The sequence below is a fragment of the Petromyzon marinus genome, chromosome 28, assembly GCF_048934315.1.
Source record: "Petromyzon marinus isolate PM22_M1 ecotype Great Lakes invasive population chromosome 28, UKy_Petmar_22M1.pri1.0, whole genome shotgun sequence".
Lineage (NCBI taxonomy): Eukaryota > Metazoa > Chordata > Hyperoartia > Petromyzontiformes > Petromyzontidae > Petromyzon > Petromyzon marinus.
Genome location: NC_133694.1, coordinates 13214608 through 13233378, shown reverse-complemented (window position 1 = coordinate 13233378; position 18771 = coordinate 13214608). Strand labels below are relative to the sequence as shown.

The 18771-nt window shown below is 46.6% G+C and overlaps 1 protein-coding gene across 4 annotated transcripts in view; it reads left to right on the top strand.

The window, feature by feature from the left end:
• LOC116947037 (forkhead-associated domain-containing protein 1) overlaps positions 1-18771 on the top strand; it is a 77266-nt gene that overhangs the window by 35275 nt on the left and 23220 nt on the right. For all 4 annotated transcript variants that reach the window (XM_032962412.2, XM_032962409.2, XM_032962410.2 and 1 more), the window contains exons 19-28: positions 1455-1544; positions 3743-3980; positions 8231-8369; positions 10589-10695; positions 12030-12189; positions 13266-13398; positions 13529-13667; positions 14113-14213; positions 16702-16797; positions 18118-18338. In XM_032962412.2, coding sequence (XP_032818303.2) covers positions 1455-1544; positions 3743-3980; positions 8231-8369; positions 10589-10695; positions 12030-12189; positions 13266-13398; positions 13529-13667; positions 14113-14213; positions 16702-16797; positions 18118-18338 — 1424 coding nt within the window. The remainder of the gene's footprint in view (positions 1-1454; positions 1545-3742; positions 3981-8230; positions 8370-10588; positions 10696-12029; positions 12190-13265; positions 13399-13528; positions 13668-14112; positions 14214-16701; positions 16798-18117; positions 18339-18771) is intronic.

Below are 18771 nucleotides of genomic sequence, written 5' to 3'. Positions count from 1 at the left end.
TCCACTAGGTACTCATTAAAGGCTGAGTCGACTTAGGGGAGGCCCAGGACCGGTTCAGATAATCGTCACTGGTGTTGGTCGTGAGCGGGAATCAACCTCGGGTCATTGGGTTTGTAGCAAAGCATGCTAACCGCTATACTACCACTATATGTCATGTAGAGGTAGGACACCTCTTTAATTAAACTTAGATTAGCCCTGTATTGTATAGATCATTAGTGTATTTACAGTTATTCATTCCAACTCCTCAAAGTTGTGACATGGATGTGGCCTGCCAACCACCAGAGTGGCATAATTTGTACACACATCCCAAAGACATTGACACCCTTGATCTAGACTCAAGAGGTGATTATTGCAGCGTGCATCGTTACTATTTCCCACTTTATCAAGTCGCTAGTTGGAGTGGGGACTAACTGTGCATGCATGAAGATCCTGTTTGAATGGGATGCTGAATATAGTGGTTTGAGCTTCTGATGGTTGAGGGAGAATTATCAGATCTGAAGGTCAGTGACTACAGAAATAGCAGAGGAGAAATTTCCTTTAAATCAGCGGTAATAGGACAAGGACAGTGATGAGATGATACTGAACGTCTCTGGAGCAAGTGATGCAGTGAGACGGTCGTAATTATGTGTATTGTCTCGAGTATGTAAGTATGTTGAACTTCTTTCGCACCGTACGTAGTCAACCGTGACAAAGGTGTGGGTGAAGGACAACAATGTTGTGTTGTAATGTCTAATGATTGAGGATAGGGATGAGTATGCAAATTCATCACAGGCAATATCTAAGGTTACAGTAAGAGCTGATTTTTAATCCTAGATTATATCACACGCGTTTAGAAGCGTACGTATCAGCAGCTGATGTTTGGAAGTGTGCACTTGTGGTTATTACTGTGATGCACAGGGCTCGTTGAATCGAGGGTTCCTTTGATCTCATTAGACATCAAAATGTTCCAGGCACTGCCGCTGCTGCTCGAGCACTGCCACGTGAGTGTTGACTCGTTCAAAGTGGCGGCTTGCCGGCCGGCATTTCGTTTAAAAAAACAGCCTGGGGTAATACGTGACAGTTACAGTTGTGGTTATAGTAACACAACATGTGGACATGTAAAAGTGAGAAGCTGGCTTTAACTTGTACTGTAGGTAAATGGGGAATAGTTATGATGTGATCCACAGTTCCCCACTGTCGCATCATGGAACGGACTGCAGCAGTAGCACGAGGTGGCTGTGTACCATTGCACGTTCACATTCTCACAGACAATGTCAGCACAGAATTCACGTTGAAGCTTTAACCAATAAGTAAACTCCATACGTTCAGGTCATCATCGTTGCTCATGCCTGTGAATCACACAGCGTCGCTTGTGTTGGTTGATACATACGTGGAACGATTCGTTTTTTGTAGTGGCGTCAGAACAGAAAACACCGTACAGACTGAGTGAGTGTGCACGGTGGTGTGCGGGGCAGGCGATGGAGGACAAGGAGCGTGCTGTGGCGGATCTACAGGCCGCACTGGACCAGGCTGCACGGGATGCAGAGCAGCTCAAGGCCGATGCCGTGAGTCCTGCAACGTTGTGGCACGTTGCCGCACACACAGCTCCGTACCCTCCAGTGAGCGGACGCCTGCCATAAATGCCGTGTGAAGATCCCGCTGGTTGGCGCACGCGTTTCATGAGCGCTTCAATATCTCGTCATCTCTGCCATACGAGCCCAGTGCGTTGCCGGAGGGGTGGAATGCTCACTCATACATCACTCAGCCGCACGCAATCAGCCACCTGCATTACTGCAGTGTTGTGCCCATTATAATGCTGTATGGACAGAGGCAATGGCGTACGAATGCACCTGGCCATGGGTTTAAATTTAAAAAATAATTCATACAAATTTGGACAATTACTTCATATAGCGGTGTAGCCAAGTGTATAATTACTAGAGTTATTAATGATTAGTATTATTTTGGTGCTTGTTTACCCAGGAAAACCTCATGGAGACTCACGACTCTTGTAGGAGGATGATGCTGGCTAGTTTCTACATTAGGAGGGGCGATGCTTGCCGTGTGTCATTCCAATTGAGTCATTATTGGGTAAATTTTCAAACTTGGCCCACGACACCGGCACACAATATCACGGGATCTTTCACGTCTGCTGTGAAGCGAACGGTGTACAGTAACATCACGGTTATTACACCCGCATCAACAATCAGGGCGGCCGATGGATTAAAACCACGGATCTCTGTAACAGGCGACGAGCACACACTACCACTGGGCTGCACCGGTTCTGCCAACAATATCAGTGGAGCTGCATTTCGTGCCATTGCCTTGTATTCTTTTATTTCTAAATCTTAAAAAATGTGAAGGGAGATTATGTATGTGTAGTGACATTGGGGATGTCACTATATGGGGCCGGGCTGAGAGGGCCATTGCACACGATGCACCGTCATCGCATACACCCTGTGGGCGGGTGTAGTACCAGCCCTAGCGGGGTTTGGTGAGCGCTGGATAGCGCGGGCACCACGCATACCGTGTGGTGGGGGCTTCCATGAGGGGGAGCGGGAGAGTGTCAGCCCAAGGGCAGGGTTGCCCTGGGCCATGGCACTTTGGTTGACCCTGCAGACACGTGATCTAGAGTGTCCACAGAGAGGCCCCCAGGTGGGGGGACTAGGGGGTGATCACGTGTCCAGGGAGAGCTCTCGAGAGGGATCAAGGGGGAGCTAGAAGGATCCAGAAGGCATGCGGGGTCAAGGGCGGAGCGGCCCCGACCGTAGGGGGACATAAGGCGGGTCCATGAGAGGGACCAGGGTTGCTGCATTCTACAACCTGAAGCTCCACGTCCAACAGCTGAAGCCTACATCTCAGGCTGGAAGCTCTACGTCTTCGAGGCAAACACGTGGTAGCGGACCCGAGTAGGGACCCGACCCTTCGTAGCAGTAACTCCTCTGTATAGTGTAGTTAGCTGGGTGGTCACCACAGTAGGCTGGTGAAGGGGCGGTGAAGGGGCAATTACCCCTTGTGTTACGTGTTACAAATAAATGTGTTGCCTCTAAAAGGAACAACGTCTGCGACTCAGTTGGACTCACGACATATGTATGTTGAACTTCTTTTGCACCATACGTAGCCAACCAGAGGTGCAGAGTTAAGTACAACAAACAAGAGTAGGTGCAGTTCGATGTCTAGGATTCAGGCAAATGTGGTTTAATTGCAAGTCCACACATGCTCATTTGTTACGGTTTGAAGTGTAGGCATGTAACGAGGTATTAGTTCACAGATTAAATCGATTGCATCTACTATTTGTTCTTGGTGAAACCCAGGTGACTTGCAAAAGAGGCAATTTTCCACATGTTACAATGGGTTTATTCATCTCTAATCTATTAAAAACGAAACTATGTTTATTTTACCACCTAAGGCCCACTGAGCTATATAGCGACCTGGCCACAAATGATAGCTCAACAAAGTGTCTTATCGTCATGTGGAAATATATCGCAGGCAAATAGCCAAGTACTCTAAACGCATGTTAATTCTATATATGGAAGGAAAAACCGGAGGACCCGGAGAAAAATCCATGCAACCACGGGGAGAACATGAAACTGCAAATATACAGCAGGCATCAGGGTCTGGTTCGATCCCACGACCTCCTGTATACCGGGCGAGGTAGTTAACATCTCGCCACCGTGGCACCCCCTGGTTAAATAACGGATACGCCGATGACGACGACAACAACAACAACATTTGTTATTCTGTGCGTGCGCACTGGGTCCCCCAGGAGCGGAGCCGCGAGGAGGAGGTGCGAATGGCCCGCGAGGACGAGCGGAGGTCGCGGGACGCCGAGGTGGCGGGGTTCCGCGAGCAGGCGTCTCAGCACGCGCTCACCATCGTCTCCCTGGAGGGGAGGCTCTCTGCCCTGCTCGCCCAGAGCGCTCACGATGCCCGGAGCGCTCACGACGCCCGAAGCGCTCACGACGCCCGGCGAGCCCCAGCCAGTGGGGGTAGGCGCCCATCAGGTGCGCCGCTGTTGTACATATTGTGATATTAACAATAAGGTCAAGTACAAACAAAATTATTAAAATTATAAAAATGTGAACATTTATGTAAAATATGTAAAAAAGTGTGTAATGTTAATGTAATGAAGTTCGTATTTAAGTGTAATTAAGAATGTGTGCATTGTTAAGTGTAATGAATAATGATTGTGATTGTGTGTCTTAAGTAAATGAATATTGTAAAATATATATGATTAATGGGAATAGGTTTTACCCTTTTTTCTGGCAACAAAGCAGGTGTTAAGATGTTAAAACACCAAACTGAAACCTTATTTCAGGAATCATGTCTGCATTAGCCACAATAATTCTGGTCAGAATGCAAACAAAAAACATACTCTGATAATATATGCATTGTCTTTGAAACTGATTGATCCACACCAGAGACAGCTTTCTTTCGAGCCTAGTCTCAAAAGGTGTTAGACCAGAGGACGCTAAAAGGCGTACGAAAAGGCAAGGTCCACCAGTTATGATGTATAGTGTGGCATGAATTTGTTCACGTGCGATCCTTGCATGACATGGTGTCACCAACTGCAAACTGTATGGTCAAGTGATGGATGCGTGTAGGAGTCAGTGTTCATATTCTATCTTCTCTGTACCCGAAAATACCTCAAGTCCCACAAGGGAGTGTTGATCGGTAGGCTCGATCCGCTGTTGGGGCGTGCTGCGAACACGCCGCTCGCTATCCACTCAGGGCTGTTCGCCTGTTAGGCTCGGTCCACAGCTAGAGTGTGCTCGCGACTCTCGAGTCAGCACACTGCCAGTTCGCCATTGGCTGCTGTGCCACACACTGGCAGGTGGTCTGCATGCCAGGCTCGATCTGCAACTGGAGTGCTGTGTGGCCATGCTGGCCCAGCACGCTGCCTGTCTGCAGCCTTGGGAGTGGCTTGGTTTACAAGCACCCTTAGTCGCTCACTCTCAAGAGATCCCCCGCTATGCAGCAGCCTGCACGTGTCCACACACACTCTCCCGGCCTCTCCACACTCTCATACAATGGCAGTCACTGGGTTCGACCAACATAACTTTTCCAGCCTATAGCTTGGACAATATTTAATGCACACTCGATATTGGTGTATGACTCAAATCTCCACTTAACTTCCCACACGTCTTAGCTTATCACAGTATTATATAAAAATTCCTTCACACACCTCTTAGCTTAACACAACACTTAGCTTAGTATAGTACACCTCAAAATATAAAGAAAAACATTAAATAAAACTTTCAGCAATACTTAGAGCCTGCCTTAGCAGGAACTCACTCTATTGTCAGTCACGAGGGAAAATCCCAGAGTATGCCAATGCAGGACTAGTTGGTATGCTTTTTTTTACTGTTTATATTGGAATTTCTAGCTTATTTAATGAATTCCCTAAGACAGATTAAGGCCCAAAGTTCCTCCCACCTCAGCCTTAGTTCATCCCTGGTTCTGGCTTCGCAGACATCCTTGAGCCTGATGTCATAATCCCTATAAGTCATAATGAAGGTTTTTTTGGGTTATATCGCGCAAGTATAAATGTGTCTTAACCCTCCACCACATGACACAGCCAGTAAGGTTTGTCACGTAAACAAAATGTGCCATTTTTTACTACTTCAGCCCACCGTTGTGTTGGAGAGTAAATCCACATTTCCCATTAGTAGACACTAATTGGCTTTTTTTGTTTACGTGACAAACCTTATTGACTTGTGTCGGGTAGTGGAGAATTACGATCCATTTATACCTATGAGATCTAACACAAAAACCTTTGTTATGAATAATATTGATCGCGAAAGGCTGCGTGTTAAACTGTCATGATCCCCATCATACTCCCTTCCTCCAAAGATCAGCCAAAGATTTGTGTGAACACAGACCCACTGAATTGCCCCTAGACGTGGTGTGTGTTGTGTCTGTAGCCTGGTGTTACTTGTGAAATTTCCTTCCTTCCTCTAGGTGTTTTCATTATGCCCAACTGATCAAGGTATCTTGTATTCTATTTCCCAACTTATCATTCTAATGCTAATTAGTCTGAATCCACATATATATCTACGAGCTATTGCATTAAAATAGGCAATATCACACTTAATATTATGGAAAAGGCATATATACAACACTATGCCATCGACTGCTGTCGCTTGTTTCGCGTGCTCTCGCCCTCGGTGCCAACGGATGCCGGGCGTCGGGGTGAAGGGATCCACTTTGGGTGTACGTCCCATACGCGGGCGTAGGGGGATTAGTTTGAAGGGCGTGCAGTTCCTTGCAATGTTGCGACCCATAGGGTGCCGCCCCGGATCCATGAGACCTGGAGTGATGTAGTTTTTTATCCGTGTTAGATGCTGTTGCATGAACTAGACCAATACTTAGAGGGATCACTAAGTCAACTTTTGTGAGCAAATATACACGATTGCTTATCCAAGTCTTCCAGAGCTGACCATTTGAAGTGTATAGCATTTCAGCGCTGCACATCCTAGGTTTAAGCATACAGGTGTATGTACAGTGCTTTGTCAATCCACTGCTGGATGAGGACCTCCTCACACTGCAGGTTATGGGGGTAGTTTGACCATACTTTACTCCACTGGTCAGTGTGGGTTGGTGAGGGCAGGGAGGGTAGACGTTGGTTTAGACTAACGTGCTGTACAACAATGGATTTTTATGCATTCCACTCTGCTGCCCATAACATAACCCTATAGCTTATAACCCTTCTGTTGCATGGTGATCGCCCATAAAAGCACAATCCAGCATTCTGGGTAATTTTATCATAAGCCCGCCTGTAATCCAGCACTGTGGAGGCCAGCGTTGGTGGATCATACAAATTACAAAATGTGAGACTCCTTTTCTTTGGGCATCGAGGTGCCACACCCTAGCTTGCCAGCAGAAGGCAGTACAGAAAGGTGTGGAATGACATCATCTGTCCCTTCTGTATGGGATAGAGTGTTGCCCCCTCGCATGCATGGGTTTTTCCAGGTACTCTGGTTCCCTTCCACATGTATAACCACTCGCTAATTTGCTGAAAATATAATATACTGTACAGAGAACTGCAGAGCAGTCAATGGTGCCGGCTCACCACCTGGCAGCCCTCCAGCTCTCGTCTGGTTCTTCAGCGATTGTGAGATGCAGTTTGTATGAATAACGCTATTTAAAATAACTTGTGAGATTTTTTTGAGTTATTGAGTGCAAGTATTTGTAGCCTTCTGTGGGAGATCTGGACAAATTCATAGATCCAAACTGGAAGTTTTGCCAAGGAATTCAGTTGACCACAAGGTGGGTCCAACACAGCTGGGTGAGTGGCAACATGTGTGTAGCAAGGGGCTTGATGATGGCTGCCACAGGTTTAATCAGCCTCTAGGGGTGGGATAACTTCATATTGCCAATCAAGCAGCAGTGATGTACTAAATAATTTTTTATATATTTATAACGAATTGAGATATTGGAGATGGTTGAATGTGTGAGGTGGCTGAGTGGCTTGAGAGGCCAGAATGCTCAGCTGACACTGCAGAGACCTGGGTTTGAATCCAGGTAGCTGCCTCTGATTAAAACTGCGTTCTCAAGTGTAGAGAGTTGATGGTCTCAGTACGGCTACCAATGATTGTACACAAAAAAGCATTTGCTTCAGTTTGGTTTTGCACTTAAGTTGACCAAGTTCTAGCTTTGAGAGTTAAAATATCAATTTAACTGCCATTCTACGACAAATATTACTGTGGGTGGTAGGGCAGATGGGAAAGTGCTGCCCCCAACCATGTGTGGACTCGAGGTAACGTGACATTGCAGCGGTAGCATAATTGGGATAACACCGTGAAAATGGATTAAATAAAACAGCGCCACAGGTATCGACAAATGACCATGCAGGCTATGCGTGGATATATTTAGTTGCCTCAAAATTCCATTGGAATCTTTGCACTTTAGGGATTTGTGCAAATCCTGAATGTGGCGAGATGTTAACTACCTCGCCTGGTATACAGCAGGTTGTGGGTTTGATCCCAACCCTGATGCCTGCTGTATATTTTGAGTTTGCATCTTCTCCTCGTGGTCACTTGGATTTTTCTCTGGGTCCTCCGGTTCTCCTCTCCACAATGAGAAACGTTTTTAGAGTGTTTGGCCGCTATACATTTCCATGTGACGATAAGCCACTTCGTTGATAGCCAGGTTGCTTCTGAAAAAGAGTCTATTTGCAGCTCAGTGAGCCTTACCTGGTAAAAAATATTATTAAAATAAATAGTATGGTGCTCGTCGGGTGGTGTTCACGCAGGAAAATGGGGGTCCCCGAAGCCTGGCAAGCCTGGAGTGGGGTTCACCGAGACGGACGGCGAGCCTACAGAGAAGATGCCTACAACATCATCGTGTGGCGGACGCTCCTGCTCCTTGGAGCTCACCTGCTCACAGCTCCGGTGGGAAGCCTGAACGTCAGCGAGTTAACGGAGACGTGCATTTAAATGGTTACTACAAGTGTATGGGGCAGCGTCGTAGGTGTGGTTCAAGTGAATTATTCTTGATCTGCATGAGCTGTTGATGTATAGTGGTTTGCACAATGTGTCATGATTTCTGTAATTATATTCAATTTCTGGTCTGCACACCACTGGACTAGGCCTCCCCTGGGTAAAATTTCCCTGACATGAGTTCCTGATGAGCACGTTTGGCTACGTACGGTGTGAAATAAGTTAATCATACATACATATTAAAACTGAGGAGACAAAGGCAGCCCTGCATGCTATTGACAAAGGCTATCTTTTCACCTGCCAGACGAATCGTAACAGATATTTTCTAATGGCACTTTTCATTAACGTCCAGTCTGAAAGAAATGTGGTATTTTGTCTGTGTATGTGTTCATATTTTGTTTGTGTGTGTGTGTGGATGTTTTGAGTCATGTGCGTGTCCTGGCGTTCGTCCATGTGTACACACATCAAGGTGTTGTGTGTGCTATTTATATTCTCCACATTGACGATGATGCTTATACTCTTTGGTTCTTTCGGTAAAGTCAATTAGATAGAAAAAAATAACTAATAAATCACGACGTTTCGATCGCAAAACAAGCCACCGTCTTCAGGTGAAACAATACAGCAGGCGGACTGCTGAGGAGGAAATGTATCAAGAGAGCGACTGCAACCAAAGTTTATATACGTTTGTGGTGGGTACAACCTAAGGGTAAGTGGGCGGGACTAGGGATAGTCCTCTACTTATGATGGAGATGCGTTACGACGACCCCATCGTGAGTCAAAAATATCGTAAGTCGAAGATGGCCTAGCCTACCCAGGAGTCTTAAAGAATGGTGATAATTTAGCAAAATAGAGCAATTTACAGTACCGTACTGTATAAACTATATACTATATGTATTTATGAATTACAATACTGTATTGCACAGTAAAAATGTAAAGTAAAAAAAAACAAGGCAAATTCTTAACCTACCTATATGAACTGCAATTTAATAGAAAGTTTTTTCAGGAAACAATCCTATTTGCTATAAAAACTTTTAACATGCGTACATCCCGCAGCGTCCCAACGTACAGTATCGTATCTCGTACGCTGCTGCGTTTGCCTGCTGCGCGAAATGTAAAATATTTTACAATTTTGTCGTATCGTCATCGTAAGATCGGAATATTGTAAGTTGGACCATCGTAACTCGGGGACTATCTGTAAATGTAATCGCAGAGAGGGTCGGGGTGGATGAGCTCGGCTTATCCGAGGAGGGGGGAGGGGGGGCTGCCGTAACGGGCGAGAAGGTGGGCAGTCACGAAAGCCTCAAATCAAGATTGAACCGCCTCTACGGGGTGGATTTCCACACAACTCAAGACATGACTTCAACCGAGAAGATGGATGCAAAATTTAGCAATCTTTGGAAGGACGTTGATCAACCAGGTATAGTGTTAACTGTTGTGTTGGCCGACTCTCTGAGTTGCATTACATTTCTAAGTTTGCTAAGTTTGATATATTTTTTCTTTTTTTCTCTCTATCACCTTTTTCCCTCTGTAAATTTCACCCCCACCCTCTCGCCCGTTACGGCATCCCCCATCCCACTCCTCGGATTAGCCGAGGTCACCCACCCCTACCCTCTCTGCGATTACATTGACTTTCAAATTCCATCCCTAGTCACCGCCCTTGGGTTGTACCCACCACAAACGTATATAACCTTTGGTTGCAGTAGCTCTCTCGCTACATTTCCTCCTCAGCAGTCCGCCTGCTGTATTGTTTCACCTGAAGACGGTGGCTTGCGTTGCTATCGAAACGTCGTGATTTCTTAGTTTTTTTCTATCTACGTGACTTTACCGAAAGAACGAAAGAGTATGAATTCCTGCAGTTATGAAAGCTTCAAATCAAGATTGATAATGCTTATTTTGTTTTGTGTATTATAGAGTATTGCATTGAACTAGGACCCATATCTAGCAATGAAGAACCTTACCTATAAACATCTGGCAGTTCATGTTCGAAGGACAGAAATTGGGAAGGAAGCATGTTGTCTCCCTATTTTGTCAACTCATTCTCAATTGAGTACCTGGTGCGGTGCGTAAACATCGCCATTCGCGAGACAAAGACGGTCGGGCATGGTGCTGGCCACCCACCTACCCCAATAGTCTGTTAAGAATACACGGGGGATCTTTGTCTTTGTTTGCAGGCGTGATCTCATAGAGGTGCGCGCCCTGGCCCAATCGCACTATGACGAGGTGCAGTGCTTGAAGAGGAAGCTCGCCACCGCCCTCGGCCGCCTCTCAGACGTTGCTGGTACCCACTGACTATATAAATTGACGTATTGGCGGTACACTGGTGCAGCATAACACAACAGTCCTCATAAAACAGTCTGACGATGTCCCTGTTGCCCTTGAGTGCAGACTGTCCATCAGAAGTTGCCTTAGATTCAGCAGCTGCTTTCCCATTCGAACGTGTGACACCACGAGTCGTCTCTTGATGCCACCGTCCGCCAATAAATTATTTCGGAAACGAGTCGAGGAACTGTCCGACCAAGTATAGGACACGAATCAAATCAGCCTTTGGAACACGGAGCAGCCAATCGTCATCTGGCTGGGTGCTATATAGCAACAGACTAAAGCTTCGTGTTCAGCTGCTCATAACATTCATCTTCCAACTGCTTCGACATCATGATAACTGATTTTGGTGCACCCCACAATATTTTCTGACCGGGGTTGTGAATTGTGGGAAAATAAATAATTATTGCCAATTTCTTTTTATATCGCACACCGGTGTACCACCAATACATTCAGATACAATCATGATTAATCCACTGCTGGATAAAGGTCTACCCCAACCCATCGCCATCTCCCACAGCCCTGCGATGCAACGGTTCATCTTGCACCTACGCACGAGCTGATAATATCGCTCCATCTCTGTGGTCGACTTCTCTTTGGCTGCTACTGTTGTTATTCTTGACCAGCAGCTATGTGGCAATTAAAATCTGAACCGGTCCTGGACCTCCTGTAAGTCGACTTAGCCTTCCTTATATGAGCACCTGGCACGGGGTGTAAACTTCAGTACCAGGGAGACAAAGGCGATGGACGTGGTCCCGGCCATACCGCCACCTCGTGCGCCGTGCCGGCCTTGGTTCCCCGTACCTCTGATTAGCACGGTTGGCTACGTTTGGCTATGAACGGTGCGAAAGAAGTTCGACATACATTTATAGGTGCTAACAGCACTCGAGTCTACAGTCCACGTAGGCTACACAGGGGCTCTTTGTCTTTGGCGCTGTATGTATGTTGAACCTCTTTCGCACCGTACGTAGCCAACTGCAAGAATCGGAGGTGTGGGGAAATTACAACAAACTAAACCCAAAAAAGCAGTTTTAAATAAATGAGTTATAATCTAGATTTAAAAGTGCATAGCTCCCAGTGACTTCCTAATATTGGAAGGAGGAGCGTTTCAGACGGCCGCAGAAGTGCATCCTAAAGCGGACAATGCAGTGACTGTCTTTGTTCGGTGACCAGCCAAAAGCTGCTGCTGTGAGGATGACTGGAGTTCGCGTGACGGTTTATGTTCCTTGACGAGGTATTGTGGTTTATTTGTGGCAAGCACTTTTGTTACTGCGGTGTCGTCTGCTGGTGCAGGTGAACTCAGCGAAGAGCAAAAGGTGGCGGTGGAGCACGGGCGCGCCCAGCTGCGGGAGGCACGCATGGAACACGAACGTCTGCAGCGCCACGTGACGCAGCTCTCCCGCCTAACGCACAAGCAGACCCGGCAGCTGCAGCAGGCCAACGAGCAGCTCCGGTACAACACTCACCTGTCGACACGTCATGGCGATTTCCTTTGTCTGCCACAAACGAACCACAATACCTCTCATTATCACGGTTGGCTATGTACGGTGCAAAATAAGTTTAACATATGTACGTACACACATACAAGGAGCATAAACCATCACGCAAACTCTGGTCATCCTCGCAGCAGCTTTTGGCTAACCATTGAACAAAGATGGTCACTGCATCGCACGCTGTCAGATACACTTCTGCGGCCATCTAGCAAGGCACTGGAGCTGTGCACTTAAATTTTTATTGAAAATTTTTTTCCTTATAACTGCTTTTTATGTTTAGTTTGTAGTCCTTCCCCCGCACCTCCGATTAGCACGATTGGCAATGTACGGTGCAAATGAAGTTCAACTTACATACGTCACGATGCTAACAAATAAAGCCACTGTTCTTGATGCGGGGCCAGCAGCTGCGGGAACACAGACAATTTCGCCGCTTAGATCGTTAAACAAGTTAAAGTGATTTCCTGCCCAAGTGAGCATTTGAGGTTACAAGCTCTGAGCCAGTGGTGGAAATTTAACATTCCTATGGCAGGGGCGAGTCTATCCACGGGGCAACTGCTGTTGACTCTCTCACAAAGTTGTACTCTTTTTCATGACCCCGGGGGGATGATGGGCTGAGTCAACTTGCAGCCGTGATTTGAACTCGCAACCTTCCTATTGCAAGCCACTCGCTCTGGTCGTGGGAACAAGTATGTAGCCCAGGCCAGATGTGGCTGTGTGTGACTGGAGCCCAGTGCTCTGAAGGCAAGAGTCAGTGGCCCAAGCCCACTCCTGAGCTGCCAGGTGGTCATGAGATTGCAGTCCTCTTGCTTGTGTCCATCCTGCATGCCCTTTTCTGTCTGATGAGTTATAATCATTTACAAAAAGTGTTAGAATGGTTTTTAGTATTGTCAATTGGTTAATTTACGAAGAACATCCCTTAATCACAACACAGAATCAGGCCGTCATACATCTCAATGTTGGGGTGAAAAGGTTAGGACACGGAAGCAGTCGTGAACATGACATGTTTCTTAATGCTTGAAGCACCAATGTGCCTCAGGGAATATGGAGACAGGTTTACGGAGCAACAGAGAGCGCTGAACGACAAGAGGGCGGAGTTGGAGGACTTGCAGGCCGAGATGTCCCAGATGAAGGCAAGCACATCCACCCGGCTTGCCCTGCAGCGCCAGCAGGTGAGGAGACATGGAGGAGAGGATAGAGGAGGTGAGCACAGAGGAGGATCTTGCAAACAGGCGGAGCGCGTCCACCGTGGCCGTGTTAGATGGGGATGGAGAGGCTTCTGACAAACACTCGTATGTGCAGGTGGGCGAGGAGAGCGATGCGGCGGAGCGGGCAGCACGCTGCGAGGGTCACCGCCACGACGAGGTCATTCAGCGGCAGAAAGAGGCACTTGTGGAGCTGAGGGCCCGGCTCAAGGCCATGGAGAAACTGCGGCCTGAGTGTAAGATCCTCGCAGCACGTGCCTCCTATCTTTGAAGGGAATGTGTGGTTGAGTGTGATCGTCTTTGCACCCTGGCCCTGTATGGGAGTGGTAAGTGTAGTGATTAGCATGCTGCGCAGAGAACCCGGCAACCCGGGCTCGATTCTCGCTCACGGCCACCGCCAGTGACGATTATCTGAACTGGTCCTTGACCTCCCCTAGGTCGATTCAGCCTCAAATGAGGACCTGGTGCGATATGTAAACATCACCACTGTTGAGATCAAGGCAGTTGGGCATGGTGCTGGCCACCAACCCCCTCATGCGCCGTGCCCACCTTCAGAGGTGCTACTCGCTAAAAGCAATTGCCCCAACAGTCTGTTGTGTCTATACGGGAGAGCTTTGTATTTCATGCAATCTTATTCGGTGCTTCATAACAACGTTTGCCTGTCTGTGTGTGCACGTTTAGTGACCGTGAGCACCAGTAAATCAGTGCTTCAGCAGGAATTTGCCCAAGAAGTGAAGCGTCAAGAGGAGTTCCTCGCATTACTACCTGCAGGGGAAGCCGATGTAAGTCTTGACCCATATTTCTTCATGGGATCTTTTTGCCATAAGAATAGGTTTTCCCCTTTTTTCTGGCAACAAAAGAGGTATTAAGATGTTAAAACACCAAACTGAACCTTTTGCAAGGAATCATGTCTGCATTAACCACAGATACTTGTGGTGAAAATACAAACAAAAAACATGCTCTGACAGTATATGCATTGTCTTTGAAACTGATTGGTCCACACCAGAGACAGCTTTCTTTAGAGCCTCGTCTCAAACAGTGTTAGACCAGAGGACGCCAAAAGGCGTGCACTATCAAATATGATAGAACGCTGTCTCTGGTGTGGACCAATAAGTTTCAAAGACAATACATATACTGTCAGAGCATACTCTTTGGTTCTTTCGGTAAAGTCACATAGGTATAAAATAAAATAAATCACGACGTTTCGGGTGCAACACAAGCGTCCATCATCAGGTGGGAAAGTATGGTCTGCTGCTGAGGCAGACTGTTTTAAAAGCAGACTGTTTTAAAAGCCTCAGCAGCAGAGCATGCTTTCCCACCTGATGATGGACGCTTGTGTTGCGCCCGAAAGGTCGTGATTTATTTTATTTTATACCTACGTGACTTTACCGAAAGAAACAAAGAGTATGGATTCCTGCAGTCACGAAAGCTTCAAATCAAGACTGTCAGAGCATGTTTTTATTTGTATTTTCACCACACGTATCTGTGGTTAATGCAGACATGATTTCATGTAAAAGGTTTCAGTTTCGTAACACCTATTTTGTTGCCAGAAAAAAGGGGAACACCTATTCATATATTTTGACACTGGCAAAGGAGGTACCATGATGTATCTTTTTGCCAGTTTCAAAATTATGACAAAAGTAGCAAGTATAATACTTGCATTGCCTTGCAAGTATAATACTCGCATTGCCTTGCAAGTATAATACTCGCATTGCCTTGCAAGTATAATATCCGCATTGCCTTGCAAGTATAATATTCACATTGCCTTGCAAGTATAATACTTGCATTGCCTTGCAAGTATAATACTCGCATTGCCTTGCAAGTATAATATTTGCATTGCCTTGCAAGTATAATATTCGCATTGCCTTGCAAGTATAATACTCGCATTGCCTTGCAAGTATAATTCTCGCATTGCCTTGCAAGTATATACTCGCATTGCCTTGCAAGTATAACATTCGCATTGCCTTGCAAGTATAATACTCGCATTGCCTTGCAAGTATAATACTCGCATTGCCTTGTACTATTTGCCTTTTGGCGTTCTCTGGTCTGACACTGGTGAGACAAGGCCATGAAGAAGGCTGTCTCTGGTGTCGGCCAATCAGTTTCAAAGACAATGCGTATATTATTATCAGAGCAAATTGTGTCACAAGTATGGTGTTGTAAATGCAGACTTGATGCCTTGCAAAAGGTATCTATTTGGTTTTTGAACATCTTAACACCTCCTGTTTTTTTGCCAGAATGGGTAAATCATTTCTTATTGACCCCATTGTTACAAGATTGTCCAGTTTTAAACCTTTGCACAGAGCGTCAGAGTGGCTAAGCTGGCACCACTGAGATCATCCTGGCTTTAAAATCCAGGCTATTAAACTTGTGCTTAAAATAAGCTTCTCAAGTGCAGTGAGTTGATGGTCTCAGCCTGGTCACCAATGACTACACAAAAATAACCCATCACAGTAAATTCGGTTCTGCATTCAGCTTGTCAGTTTCAATGAAATGTGATGAACACTACTTTGTAACAGGGCAGGTGGGAACGTGCTGCCCCCTACTCTGTGAACCAGAAGTCACTTGAACAGATTTCAGAGGTAGTTCTGTGATGCATGCTTCTGTGAGTTGTTATCTAGCACAAAGGGCTGTGCTGCTCTGCATGATATAACAATGGATTCTTTGTCTAATTACAAGACAGTAATAGCACACTATTTTACTCTTTGTCAAGTTGTTTTTATTTGGATTCACTTAAAGCCTTTTAAAACTCTAACTCATCAAAAGTCATAATCTCACAGGGTTTGTACTTCATATTTTAGCAATTCGTATAGTCCATAATAGATCTTAGTAAAATTAGGACTTGCACAGACTTTACTCGGAAACCCGAGAAAGGCTGGAGACTGCGGTGGGAAAGGTGAGCGCTTGTTTAACCCTTTCCCGTTTTCGAGACATCAGCAAGTTACAGGGTGGGTGCACCGTTCACTGCTGAATCTCGGAACGCGCAAACTGTTTTCCTTAATTTTATGTAGAGAGGTATAGCATCGTTGTTTTTAATGACATTATACTCACCATAAAGAACCCTAGCGACACAACCGCACTCGATGATAGCTGGCACCAAACTGTGCCACACGCTTTCTTTCATGGTCTTGTTGGAGCCTCGGTACCGATAAAGTTATTTTATTTACACATCCGTCATTGGAACGGAATCGGAAGAAAAACTGATGATGCACATGTACGTCATCAGAATTGGAAAGGGTTAACTGCACGGGGCGCTGTGTGGTTTTACAGGCAGAGAGTAATCTCTCGGCAGTGATGGCAGAGGCTGCTATGGAGCGCATGGCTCGACTGGAGACCATCGAGAGCCTGGAGCTCAGCGAGAGAAGCGTACGAGCCACGCACTGCACATGCACCCGGGGGCATCGTCAATGTGCACACAGCCTGGCGCTTTGCACCGAGGCCAGCCAGGGTGCCAGTGTGCACAGAGGAAGGGCATTGCAACACAAACGTGTACGGCGCGAAGACAAAGCATTTCGTTTCTGTCCGTGAATTTATATTCCACCTACAGTGCACTGCGTACCTTTAACTTGCTTTTAACCCTCGTACTTCAATACAGATTTCAATTCAGAATGTAACACCAAACGGACTGTAAGCAGTGCATTGGGGCCCGAATATTCCATGGCAGAGTGGTTGACTCACGATAATCTCCATAGTTGATACAAGAAGTACCACTTTCTGCAAAGTCAAAAGCAGTAGTCCGATTGAGACTGGTCCCTTCTACATGATGTATTATTCCACCACCGAAAGAACCAAGAATATGAATCACTGCAGTCACGAAAGCTTTAAACCAAAATTTAACCTAGATAAGTGAGCAGGGGGACACTTGGACCTTGTGTTTGAGTAGAGTCGAATGCTAATTGGATGTATTTTACATCCTATAAATTTGAGCGCAACACATGTGTTGAGATCTAACAAGATCTGAGTGGTTTGGTCATCGGCCACCATATAACGTTGGTGGTATCAGGGTGGCTTGAGGAACGGTCTCGCCGACCCCATCGTTCATCTTCCCTGCTTCGAGCTGCCATGCTCGACAGGTTCCGTACCGGCCAAGGCCCATGTGCGGCCAACCTCCAGGCCTGAGACCAATGTGACACCAACCCACACTGTGGATGTAGTCAGTGGCAGACCGAGTCGCACATTTTGGCACCACAGTGGCGAGATGTTAACTACCTCACCTGGTATGGAGGAGATTGTGGGTTCGATCCCGATCCTGATGCCTGTATATTTGGAGTTTGCATGTCTCTGTACCCCTGGTCACGTGTATTTTTCTCCAGGTTCTCCAGTTTTTTCCTCCACAATTTGAAACGTGCGTTTAGAGTATTTGGCTGCTATTAATTTCTACATGATAAGCCACATCGTTGAGCTATCATTTGCAGCCAGGTCGCTTCTGAGAACAAGCGTTATAGAGCTCAGTGGGCCTTACCTGGTAAAATTTAAATAGTTTAATAGTTTAGTTTAAATAGAGTGGTCCCTGACCGGACTCAAAGATGGTCTCAGGGCCTTTGCTGCCGATGAATTGGCCGTTGCCCAGCTCAGAAGGACGGGAGTACGAGAATAAAATCAGATGTTGCGTGCAAATTGACTGAGCTAGTGCAGGCGACGGTGACACCTGCTGCACTTTGCTGCACTCTCTGTCCGTGAATGCAGTACCTGGATCTGGCCCAGGCCTTGGCCGAGCTGCTGCAGACGCCGGAGTTGCCTGGCTCCCGTCCCCTGGCGGTGACGCCGAGGGAGGGGAGGGCGGCGTTGAGCGAGAGGCGGCACGAGGATCGAGCGTCGCTGCTGGCATCGGTGCGCGCGCTGCACTCGCAGCTGCAGCACAAGGACACGCTGTTGCAGGGATACGAGGGAAACCTGAAGAAGCTGCGGTGAGGCTCCTGGAGAGGGATGCTCAGCATAGTCTGCACGCTTAAGCAAAAATGATGAATGGATGAGAATCTGTCCCCGCAAAAATAAATGTTTAGTCCATCAGCCTATACACATTTTGGACAAATATTTTGCAGCAGCGTTTGATGAAGTGGGAAAACTCTGGACAGGTTTTTGACTTTCTGAGTCTCGTCAGCAAAGGCAGGCCTGTTAAAGATATGCCACGACATTGTCAGATGCTCTAAGGAAGAGCCAACCTTACACACTGCGGGGCCCATTCTGAGACCCAAGAGGTGAAACTGTTTCAGAGTTGTCCTGCTCAAATGAACGCTGCTGCAAAACATTGGGCCAGAAAACCAGTGTTGAATAATGACGTTATTTTATACGCCCATTGTGCGGAGTGACAGACTCTTGCCTGCTTATTTATTATACTAT